At 32.5% G+C, this 12,128-nt stretch overlaps 1 protein-coding gene across 2 annotated transcripts; it reads left to right on the top strand.

Annotated features, from left to right (window-relative positions):
* The first annotated feature begins 186 nt into the window (after nucleotides 1-186).
* LOC115884856 (trithorax group protein osa-like) lies at nucleotides 187-11,411 on the top strand. Of its 2 annotated transcripts, XM_030903565.1 has the most exons (10): nucleotides 187-297; nucleotides 612-658; nucleotides 723-894; nucleotides 3,033-3,157; nucleotides 3,219-3,497; nucleotides 5,637-5,798; nucleotides 8,490-9,317; nucleotides 10,004-10,105; nucleotides 10,343-10,447; nucleotides 10,963-11,411. In XM_030903565.1, exons 2-10 carry the CDS (start codon nucleotides 635-637, stop codon nucleotides 10,975-10,977), a joined length of 1,812 nt encoding a protein of 603 aa, XP_030759425.1. In that variant the 5' UTR covers nucleotides 187-297; nucleotides 612-634; the 3' UTR covers nucleotides 10,978-11,411. The 2 variants fall into 2 exon arrangements, with proteins under 2 accessions (XP_030759425.1, XP_030759426.1); XM_030903566.1 differs by lacking the exon at nucleotides 187-297 and having other exon boundaries at nucleotides 484-658.
* The last annotated feature ends 717 nt before the right edge of the window (nucleotides 11,412-12,128 follow it).

Here is a 12,128-nt window from a genome sequence, read left to right as displayed (position 1 = left end):
AATTTTGTAATTTATTTTTTTGGCACAAATTAACAAAAAACATGTTCAAATTTATATGTAATTTACGAAAATAATCTTTTATTATAAAATTACATAAAATCTAGGTATATTTAAAGGCATTTAAATTAATTATATTTTATTTGGTTAACGGTGAACTTGTAAAAAATCTCTATAGAGGGCAGTACAAAAAATATAGGTCACATCTGTCATCTGTCAAACATCTGATTTTTGAAAACAATTTTGAGATCACAACAAATAAAAAGCTATTTTCAACCCTTCAAAACACATAAAAAGCATGTAAGTTATCGATTTATTTTAATATCACACCCGAATAACAAAAGAACTTATTAAAGTTTCTAGATACCATCAAAAAACCTTCGAACCTTTATCCTTCTTTCTAGGCCTTGCGCCAACTTTATTTAATTCATCTTAAAATCATTATTAAAGCTATATAAATAGATATTACATCATCGAAAACATATTTATTCTTGATTCTTGCTTTTTCCCCACTTATTTTCCACACAAATACTATAAATCGTGGATAAGTGCGTTTCATAGTAAAAAAATATTTGTTGACTGTGTTTGTAGTGTTAACTTTTTGATTTTTACAGCTTTTTGAAGTCAGTCTACAACTATGACTGAGCCTATTGTTAACCCGGTAAGTTTTTTGATTATTTTATTCTACAATTACTGTATATAATTCTTAAAAACTTTATTTTCAGGAGTTGCCTTTTGTAGGTGATATTCCCGAAGGCCTACAACCGGGAAGGTTGATTCGTATACAGGGTATTACCCATCCAAATAGTGATAGATTTAACATTAATCTTGCCACTGGTTCTAATATTAAGCCAAGAGATGATACAGCATTGCATGTGTCTGTCAGATTAAATCAAGGTAATTAATTCTAAATTACATGACATCTTAATTTAAAATAAATAATTACCAAATTAAATCTTATATCATCATCATAGATATAAATAATTATTTTTAATAATAGCTTATGTAGATACTTAGTCATTTTGATTAACGTTACAGGGTGTCTGTTAAATAAATGCCAGTATTTTAAATGTTAGTTCCAATTTTAATGTTGAACATTTTGTATTTTCTTAAAAATTTCCGGGAAATTTATAGGTATTTAAAAGAGCTTTAAAAACTCTTCATATTCCTTCAACTTCACAAAAGATTCCAGATCTTGTGAAAAATCACCAAATTTCGTGTGTTTTACGTATTTTATAATTAGAACATTTTTAAAGACTTATTTCTGGTAATTTTTGGACACCAATGTATTTTGAATAAAATTTTTATTAAATAAAAAAACACGTTTAAAAATGTGATAGTGCAGTATTATCTATGTATCTATTAATTTTTTGTTAAAAGTTAAAATCTTTTGAATTGCAGACTTTTTGACAGCCACATTGTTTCAAACAAGTATCCTTAATTAAACACCGTTAAAGTGAAAAAGTAGATGTAGGAACCCGAATAAATTCTCCTACTACATATTTTAACAATTTTTATTGTGCATAACTGCCACAAACCTTCATATTGTCTTCTTTTTGGATAAAAATCCTTCAATTCTGGCAACACTGGCCGCAGGTGTTTTCTCTTGACAATTTCATTCATGACATGATTGAAGCCCTGCATTGTTGCCACCTCCTATGCAGAGAAGACCAGGCTACTAGTTACATAGCAAGTTGCCGGACGAATTTACGTTTACCCGATTTGCGTTCGTACTTCACTGCCGATGCCGACTAGTCGGCTGGTCAGGCAGTACGCAGTTGCAGTTGTGCTTGGACGGGTCGGTCGTGACAGACTAGGAATACGACGCGAGGAGTGCCGAGCATTTATTATTTTCATTTTAAGTGTTTACCTTCAAAAACTAAAATATTACTCTAAATAAAAAAAAATTATAACAAGTGTTCAAAAAGACCACCTTCTTGTGCTAGACAGAAGCCTAGGCGGTGGTAAAATCCCCGTCTGACATTGGCTAACATATTAGGGCTAATAGTTTGGAAAGCCTCTCGTATTTTTACTTGAAGCTCATCCAGATTATTAGCCCTATTATGACCATACACTTTGGATTTTACATAACCCCACAAAAAGAAATCATTGGGAGAAAGATCTTGTGATCTAGCGGGCCACAAAATAGTTCCATATCCGCTAATTAAACGGTTGGGAAAAGTATTGTTCAAATATTCTTGAACAATACAGGCATTGTGGACAGGGCAACCATCTTGTTGAAACCAGACATTGTGGAATCTTTATCCCAATAACTCACGAATTCTAGGGAGAATCTGCAACAGTTAAATTACCCTCTATAAAAAATGGACCAATCATATGCTCCCCTACAAAACCACCCCAAACACTTGCTTTAACTCCTGTTCTTTTGTTTGTATATCCCGATAAGACCTATTTTGGAAATACCATTTTACAATTTACAATTTGAATTTTCTCACGAACTTCGTAAACATCCATTATTTTACTTAAAAAATAAATTTTACACTAGAGCTGTAGCGAGAATCTGTGTATTCGTTTTGGCTATTAAAACACGAATAAATACAAATTCTGTTCACATTTTCTACCTATTAACTACCGGCGAACGGGCATACGCTAATTCCTCCGGTTCTGCCTATGTTACTATTACGGTGGTCCGGTCTGTATATCCCATATTCTGTATATTTGTGTTTTTATAAGTACTGTATTATTAATTTTCCATATAAAACCCATTAATAATTTTAGAAAAAGCACTGGACTTATTTTACTGTTATTTTCCACTAAATTGAAAGCATAATAATCTAAAACAATTATTGCAGATTTTCTAAATGAAGTATTTTCAATTACGCTAAGCGGAGACTTTGTTGTACATGTGGCAACACAGGGCGTCGAATAATCTAAGATCCGGCGGTTCTCAAAATGTTCCCACTTTCTAAAAATTTGAAAACTAAATAACTCGGTTATTTTCAAAATTATCTAAAAAAGACAAATAGAAATTATGTTTCTTTAATCCAGACCTTCAACACCACTCTATATTTTAGGTTATATTGCTAGAAATAGTTACCAAGACCAGTCATGGGACAAAGAAGAGGGCAAAGGCAAGTTACCCATTGGTCCAGCTCAAAGTTTTGAAATTCTGCTTTTAGTAGATCCACATCGCTATAAAGTAATGTTTTTTTTTAAATAACTTACGAATAAATGCATATTTATTGTTAATATTACCTTAGATCGCAATAAATGGTCAGCATTTTGCCGAATTTGACCACAGGATCCCTTTCGAGAAGGTCACCCACTTGGTGATCGATGGTGATGTTTCTATAACACTCATTTCATATGAGGGTATTGTTTTGGGTGCTGAGAATGCCACAAGCTCTGCGCCTTTGAATGCGGAACAACCTCCACAGTATGGGCCTCCTCCTGGTAACTATGGACCTCCTCCAGCTGGGAATTATGGTCCACCTCCTCCTAATTATGGAGGTTATGGAGCACCACCACCTCCTCCAGGGGTAAGTTTGTTTGAGTCTCAGAGATATAAGTAAACGTAGAGGAGCTATAAAATGTTAGTTTATAGTTTATACCAAATAGACTTTTACGGCCGTATTCATAGTCGAGCGCCAGCCGCCCGCCGAAAAGAAGCGCTCGCCGAAGATTTCTCCGGCGAGCGCTTCGATATCAGGAGAGAAAAAAAGCTCTTTCATAGTCGGCCGCCAGCGCACCGCTGGCTGGCGAAAATGACGGTGCGTCGCCGACAAAATTTCACTTCGGGTGGAGGGTTTTAACAACAGGGAACATGTTTTCTTCCTTTTTCTACACAAAATCGGTTATACGAACTTTAACATTCTCTAAATATTTAAATATTAATAATTTAAATATTTTATTGATATTGGGTAATTTAAATATTTTATTGATGTGTCCATTATTTTGTTATAATTCGTTTTAAAGTAATGAATAATATCTTCGTAATCCTTCACTTATAGTAAAAAGATTTACAATTTTTTATATACATATTTTTTTGGCTAGGTATATTTTTGGGTTATAATAAAAAGGATATTAAGTTAATAATTTACATAATGGGGAATTCCATAGGTCTGTTCGGTTTTATTTGAAAGTTTTATGGATTCGTTTTTATTACGTTTATAAATTTTTATAGACCTTAACCTTAACCTATTGGTGCTGTGTTAAGGATTTTAAAATTATTTTAAGGGAAAATATGACCAGAGTAGAAGTAATTTATATTTTTAAATTGGCTCTATTTTTGTTTTGTGTAGATGACTGATGTTTGGTGAATTTGGTATATTTTTTTCCAGTTTGTGTAAATTACAAAGAGAATTAATGTAATAAACGTAAAAACAATAAGAAAAATAAAAATCATAAACATAACAAAACAAAAACGATAAAACATTTAAATGGTCAAATAGACGGACGGAATTCATATGCCTCAAATATAATGAATAATGCAGATAAAAAAATCGTGGGTGTTTGGGAAGGCTTGAAAGGAAACATTGTTTTTGCGACGTTTCGCGACTTTATTGTCGCTTCTTCAGGCACCAAAACATATATTAATCCACATTATACCATATGTTTTGGTGCCTGAAGAAGCGACAATAAAGTCGCGAAACGTCGCAAAAACATTGTTTCCCTTTCAAGCTTTTCCAAACACCCACGATTTTTTTATCTGCATATTAACTACTGGGAACTAACAATAATCGTAATGAATAATGGCCTCAAAAATACGAATGTCATCGTTCTCGTTAATCGTCACAATATTATAAATATCCATAATTAATTCAGTTTGCTTGGTGCTTCTTTCAACTAGAGAAATAAACCAGACTAAACTGGCGGACCGCCCGGAGATGGTAAGGACATGCTCCAGTCGCCGCCCGAAAATCACCGGATGGGGTTTAAACTGCGCAAGTGTTCTTCGCCTGGAGATCGACTATGAAACGGAAAAAAAATGCTTATCCAACCGCCCGCCGGCGAGAGAGCGGTTACTCTATATGACGGATGTGCGCACGCGTTACTCGGAGAGCGCTCGACTCTGAAATAAGAACGAAGAATTTCGGGAAAGCTCCCGCCAGCGGGAGGCTAGCGATCGACTATGAATGCGGCCGTAAGACTTCGCTGTCCGTCCGTCGGTCGGTCTGGCACGAAGGTCTATCTTATGAACCGTTATAGCTAGACAGTTGAAATTTTTACAGATAATGTATCTATGTTGCCGCTATAAGAACAAATACTAAAAACAGAATTAAATAAATGTTTATAAATAAAAATGTACTTTCACTAAACATTATCTTTTAAGTAAGAATTTTATATAGAATTTTTCAAGTCCTCGGTGGGCCGCGCGGTTAAAGCTGCTATGACGTTGGAGCCGTAGTAAGGCAGGTTCGAATCCTAGTCAAAGCGACTTTTTTTTAATCTTTTTTTTTACTTTTTACATATTTATTATTGATTAATACAATTTTTAGTAATGTGTTTCTTCATTTTTTTTAAATATTACTTATACGCGCATTCAAAATTTCAGCTAAATCGGAAAAAAGTTTATAATAATATAGTGTCTAATGTTGTATAGATAATGAATGCTACGGAACCCTTCGTGCGCGAGTCCGACTCGCACTTGACCAATTTTTATATTTTCTTTTTACTAGGCTGAGCCTCAGTCACAATTCGGGGGCTTCCTAGAACAGGCCCAGGACATCTTAGCCGGGGCTATCAAAAGTGGGGCTGCCGAAAAACTATTGGGGAGTATTTTACATTCAGGAGGGGGACAGCAAGCTCCACAACAAGCTGGCTACCAACACCAAAATGCGGTAAGTTTTTTTTTAAATTTTTCATACATGTTGCTGTTCATTGTGTGTTAAATAAAACCATAATAGAAACTTTTTTCAAACGTCATAAAAGTATTAATTTTTGCGATGTGGTTGACAATATTTAAGCCCAAGCATAAAAGTACGAAAATATATTATTAAACTGACATAAATTGGGAAATTCAACGAGTGTAACAATAGTTTCTCGATATACAGGGTGGTCCGAACTGTATTCCGGAAACTTCGGCAGCATATTCTACAGATAAAAATAAGTAAAAAAGTTCGTATAAATGTATGTCCTAAAATGCCTAGTTTCGGAGATACAGGGTGTAGACATTTCATTTTTATTTCGATTTTTTCCAAATAATTTATGAAGCAACGTCAATATTTAGATGAAAATTGGTGGATGGGTGTTTTTTGACATGGGAAATTTTATTTTGATGTCAATATGACTCCCATTTGTAGGTGGCGCCACCTACATGTGTTTTAACTGTTTTGAAGAGTAATAACTTTTCGTCTGTACCTGTATAAAACTACCGAGTAAAAAAATATACATTTACGACTTTTTTTTACATAAAAAAGGTCTCTTGATAAAAATCGCTGCAAGTAATGGTTCTCGAGATATTTGGAATGGAAATTATCAATACCTGTCATCATTGACATAAATCAAACATGTTGACTAAATAGTTATTAGACTGAAATCATAAATATGAAATCTTTTTGAATCGTCAAACAGAACTGTCAAGGATCCCCACCCTAGAGTGCTTTTTCCGCCCACCATGCATGAATACATGGATAGCATTATGCTCTTTCCTTAGTCTTCTTATTCAAAGGTTAAAACACATGCAGGTGGCGCTCCCTACAAATAGGAGTAATTTTGACATCAAAATCAAATTTCTCGTATCACAAAACTCCCAGACACCAATTTTCATCTAAATATTGACGTTACTTCAGAAATTATTTGGAAAAAAATAGAAATAAAAATGAAACTTCTACACCCTGTATCTCCGAAACTAAGCATTTTAGGACATACATTTATACGAACTTTTTTACTTATTTTTATCTGTAGAATATTTCCGGAATACAGTTCGGACCACCCTGTATAATTACTTACAAGGTATTACTTTTAATTTTTTTTTATATTATTTGCAACGGTTTGAAATTGTTTAAAAAATCATTTGTGCCGTTTGAAAAAAAATTGCATGTTCTTCTCAGAGTAAAAATGACTTTTTGTGCCTCGCCTGTAACGTCAAACGTACAGATTCGCCACAAAAAGTGTCATTTTTACTCCTAATAAAACGATATACTATTATTTTTAAAATATATGCCTAAAATATTTTATCATTCAGACAGAATTAATAATGATTTTTTTAAAATATTTTATTAGATAAATCTAACTGACAGTTTATTTTTTTGTATTTACTTTTCTTTGTGCCTTAAGCGTCGTCTGCACGTAACGATGTGCCTGTCAGTCAAAAACGAATGAATGAATATTGTACAATATGGACTTTTTTCTGCTTTTTTAAATTGTTTTTGGTGTTCTGATAGTCAAAATTTTTCAAAAATTTTAAATGAACAGTCATCAGTGTCGATGTTGATTTTTTAATAAACTTCGTTGATGTTGTCAGTGTCTTAAGGTATGTGTGTCTAACTTATTTTTAATAGTTTTTTTTTGCATGATTTTTTTTGTATCTGTTTTGGTGTATTTTTTTTAATTCACTTTTTTTACTTTAAACTAATATTTGGTTTAATCGTATAATAAGACTGCAATTAAGTTATTTTATTGTAAAAATATAAATCTACTCAAAATTATAGTTTTTCAGCCATGAAATATTGTTTTTTTTATAAAGGATTTTTACTAAGAAATATACTAAAACCATATTTGCTGCTTATTTTTTATTATATAGGGTGTCTCTTAAATAAGTGCAACTTTTTAAGGGTTGGTAGCTCACGACAAAAGAAACATATTTTCTATTTTATCATTTTTAAAATAAATTGAAAATGACCGAGTTATTTGAAACTTTAAAAAAGTAAAGCTTACATTTTGAGAACCGCTGACATCAGTAGGTTGTCAGCTTATTCGACGTCCAGTGTTGCCACATGGACAAGAAAGTATATGCCTAACTTGACTGAAAATAATTCGTATTATCGCTTGAAAAGAATATGTAATAATTGTTAAGATTTATCCTTTCAGTTTTTGAAAATAACTGTAAAAATGTATTAGTATGTGTTAAAAAATAAGCACAATGCCTTTTTCTAGAATTATTTTTGTATTGCCACTGATATAATTCAAATTAATTTTCTTAATTTATTGTGGAAGAAAACTGAAATTACTGTGAACTTATAAACACACAATAATATTATGCAGAATGCGGCTAATGTAGGAGGTGGCAACATTGCAAGGCTTTGATACACAATAAAGAAATTTCAAGAAAATAAACCTGCAGTACTAAAAAGTGATTTCAAGAAAAATATAAAATTTTCAACATTTTTTTGCAAAAAGGCATGTTTCTAGACCCATAATACACTACCTATACACTTATTTAACATACACCCTGTATATTTGTAATAATAATTTAGGATTAATGTTACATGATGTCGCTTTTATCAATAACAACCCGAGGTGATTGTTTATTTAAGACAAATCTCCACGAAATTTTTTCATTAACATCTCAAACAAAATCCTGTTCCCAGAGGTACGGTATCTATCCAGATCTCCCCACCCAAGACACTTCCAGACCCCAGTCGGTCAATAACCCTCAAGATTCTTCCTTGAGCAGCCTCATTAACGAATCTGGAGGCACCATTACCTCCGGACCTCAACCGGGACCTCCTGGAGGTCCTCAATATCAACCTGGAGCATCTCAAAACCAGCCTGGGCCTGTTGAAGGGCTATTAAGCAGTTTTCTGGGAGGTCAGAATCCTCCTAGAGGACCTGAGGGGGCTCAAAGTGGTCAATCTGGCAGTTCTGAACTTTTATCGGGCATATTGTCCAGTCTTCTGAGCGGAGGGGGTCAGAATCAACAGCCTACACCTCAGGCAACCCCTCAAAGTCAAAACGCAGGTGGAGATATGCTATCGGGAATTTTGCAGAGCTTGATGAGTGGTAATAAAGACCCTCAAGGACAACAACCTTCTCAGAATCCACAAACTAACCAACAGGGAGGCTCAGACGTTCTTTCTGGCATCCTTTCCAGTCTAGTGAGTTCAAATCCTGATCAAAATCGACCAGCGTCTCAGTCTTATAATCCTCAAGCTTCCTCGCAGTCTCAGAGCCAACAAAATGACGTTTTGAGCAGTTTATTACAGAGTTTGACTCAAGGAGGTAATAAACAGGATCCTACAAATGTGAATACTCAGAATCCCTCTCAGAATAACACAGAATTGATAACAAATATGTTGCAAGGTTTATTGAGTAGGGCTGGGGATCAGCACAATTCAACAAGGCCTGTGCAAGAAAATACGGGTTATTCAGGATCAGAAGGGCCAAACCAAGCTGGAGCACCTGCGCAGGGTCCTCAAGTAAGTTGACTTAACCCTCTCTAGCACAGTGGCGTAGCTAGATAACCAAGGACCTTATCTGAACTTTTTATTATCAATGCTTCTTGATATGATTGATGTCCTGTTGAAATATATTAATATTTATAGCCAGAAAGTGTGAGATCGTAGCCCTCTGATAGCTACGCCACTGCTCTGAGTGCTCTGATATGTTCCTCAATCTACTTAGCTGTAGTTCAAAGTAAATATTAGTAATTTGAAAATAGAAATAATTATTTTTTCTTGTAGTATCAGTTAATAACTTAAATTTATACTTATAAACTTGATCCCTATCACCACAGATATCATATTTAAATAAACAGTCACCACAAACATTTTTTTCAATATAGCACCCTTAAATTTATAGGTTATGTGTTGATATAAACATATTTTTAAGGCTTTTTAACACTGGCTGAGCTTTTTTTAACACATTTCTAATTCTGCTGTAAGAAATATATGAATAATATTAAGAAAAGACGACTAGGTTATGTTATCTCCCTGTACATACATTCTCTAATATCTGCCTTTTGCCTCTAAATCATTAAAAACCAACCAATTAATTGGTGTTATTTCACGACCTTATATCGAAGGTACTTAGGGTTGAAATTAAACAAGCAAAAATCCTTAGGACTCAGTGTAATACTGGTTGCATATAACTGAATTTTTTCTAGCAATATGGTCAGTATCCTCATCCTCCTCAACAGGAACAAAGAGGCCCAGTCGAGTCTCTTTTGTCCGGCTTGCTATCTGGTGGAGGAGGTCAACAACATCAGGTCAGTCTTAAAAAAACTTATTTTATATTGTTTTTTGGTGTATATTGTGGCAAATATTTGTACATGGTTCTTATACCGTATGATCGAAAAGAAATGGCGTCCAGTTGGCTGGGAAATGACGATCAATGACATTTCCCATATAAATTTACATATAAAATGACAGTGATCTTCATTTCATAGCCATCGTTGACGCCGTTTTTTCTCGATCATACGGTATAATCTTTAATTTTTGTATAGCAACAACCTCATGTACCACAAGTTGGAGGTGAAGGTTCAGTGGGAGGTCTAGGCAGTATGGGAGGTCTACTGGGTTCTTTGGCGGGTTCATTGTTCCATAAACAGGTACATAACAGTTTCTTTATCTCTGAGAAATAAGTTTTTTACAGTTTCAGTAAATAAAATATATACGTATAGGGAAACTAAAATAACTTTAGTTGCACATCATAATACCACCACCAGCAATCTCCATAAGACGCATGGTGTCATTGATGACGTGCACCGAAAGTTGTTTTAATTTCCCTTTATAGATAATTTCTATTTAAATATAGAAATTTCACAATATCGATATTTTTAGACATTCCTAAGATTATCTCCTTATTTCTGTGCGTATTGATGGTTTTAATTTAAATATCGATATTTCATAGTATCGATTTTTTTTCTATCGATATTTTTAGAGAGTTGTTTTCTTTAATTCTATACATACATATGTATGTATGTATAGATGGTTCCAATTTAAAAAATATCGATATTTTTAGTATCGATATTTTTTATATCGTTATATTTAGACATCCCTAATATATTATATATTCTGAGATTTAGTTATTACTGCCAGTTATAGTATTTTTTTTTTATTTCAGGACCCTCATCACTAAAAATTATTTTAGAAAACTTTCTTAAAACTCCTACACGTAATTCAAAAATAAAATTTTAAAAAATGTTGTGGTGCTCTAAAAATGCTTCTCGAAAAAAAATAGCCAGTGCTAAGTATATTTTTAGTTAATTTTGTTACTAATAATCGATTTTTTTTTGTTTCTTAAAGATATAGTTCAAAGAACATATTGTTATAATATTTTTGTACTCTCTATTTTTTATAGTATTTTTTATTTGTTTCTTTGTACAAATCTTTGTTGCTTTTATTTTCTATCTGATATTGTGACTGTAGAATCTCAATTTTTCACTCTTTTATAAATTTTCTATTGTTTTATTTTGTTAAAGTTCAGTACGGTGAAGTTAATTATTATTAAAAAAATGTATACCTCAATTATTATCGCACAAAGCTTTAAAAATAAATAAACTATTATTTTAACTATTTGTTTCCTTTATAGTTGACCTACCGAATGAAATCTTTAATATGGTTTCAATTTAAATATCTACACTTTATAGTATCGATATTTTTTCTGTCGATATTTTCGGACATCTGTAAGATTTATTTTTTTATTTGATTCTGTATGCATAGATGGTTTCAATTAAATCATTGAAATATCAATACTTTTACTATCGATATTTTTTTGTCTATCGATCTTTTTAAACATCCCTATGATTGACTTTTTAATAGATTCTGTATGTGCAGGTGATTTCAATTTAAATATCGAAATTTCAAAAAGTCAATATTACAGTATCGATATTTTTTCTATCGATATTGTAGACATCCCTAAGATTTATTTCTTCATTTAATTTGAGATAGTTTCACTATTCAAACTATCGATCTTTTTAGATACCTACCACTAAAATTTCCATTTTTTTTATTTGATTCCGTAAATTTTTGTAAATTTCAAAATATCGATATTTTATAACATTACTACCTGCAAGCAGGTAAAATGTAGATAAAACAGGATTTAAATAAAGCAGACGAGCTTTTTCTTAATAACTTTTATTCTTAATAATTATTCTCTTAAAAAGAAAAAAAAAATAAACCTATGAATTAAAATTAACAAATATGGGATATATAAAATCAAAGACAGAAAACTTAAGGCTCTAAATAAACATATAATTTTGGCATTTAAATAAAATCCCAAAGATACAC

The sequence above is a fragment of the Sitophilus oryzae genome, unplaced genomic scaffold (assembly GCF_002938485.1).
Source record: "Sitophilus oryzae breed Bouriz unplaced genomic scaffold, Soryzae_2.0 scaffold_358_pilon_pilon, whole genome shotgun sequence".
Taxonomy (NCBI): domain Eukaryota; kingdom Metazoa; phylum Arthropoda; class Insecta; order Coleoptera; family Curculionidae; genus Sitophilus; species Sitophilus oryzae.
The sequence above is the reverse complement of the archived record's forward strand: the minus strand, read 5'-3'. Positions and strand labels throughout refer to the sequence as shown.

What these genes read in the sequence shown, in the direction of transcription:
- LOC115884856 (XM_030903565.1), top strand. Translation starts at nt 635, where the DNA reads ATGACTGAGCCTATTGTTAACCCG. An exon ending in GTCTGTCAGATTAAATCAAG is followed by an intron (nt 895 to 3,032) that starts GTAATTAATTCT and finishes TCTATATTTTAG; the next exon opens with GTTATATTGCTAGAAATAGT. An exon ending in CACCTGCGCAGGGTCCTCAA is followed by an intron (nt 9,318 to 10,003) that starts GTAAGTTGACTT and finishes AATTTTTTCTAG; the next exon opens with CAATATGGTCAGTATCCTCA.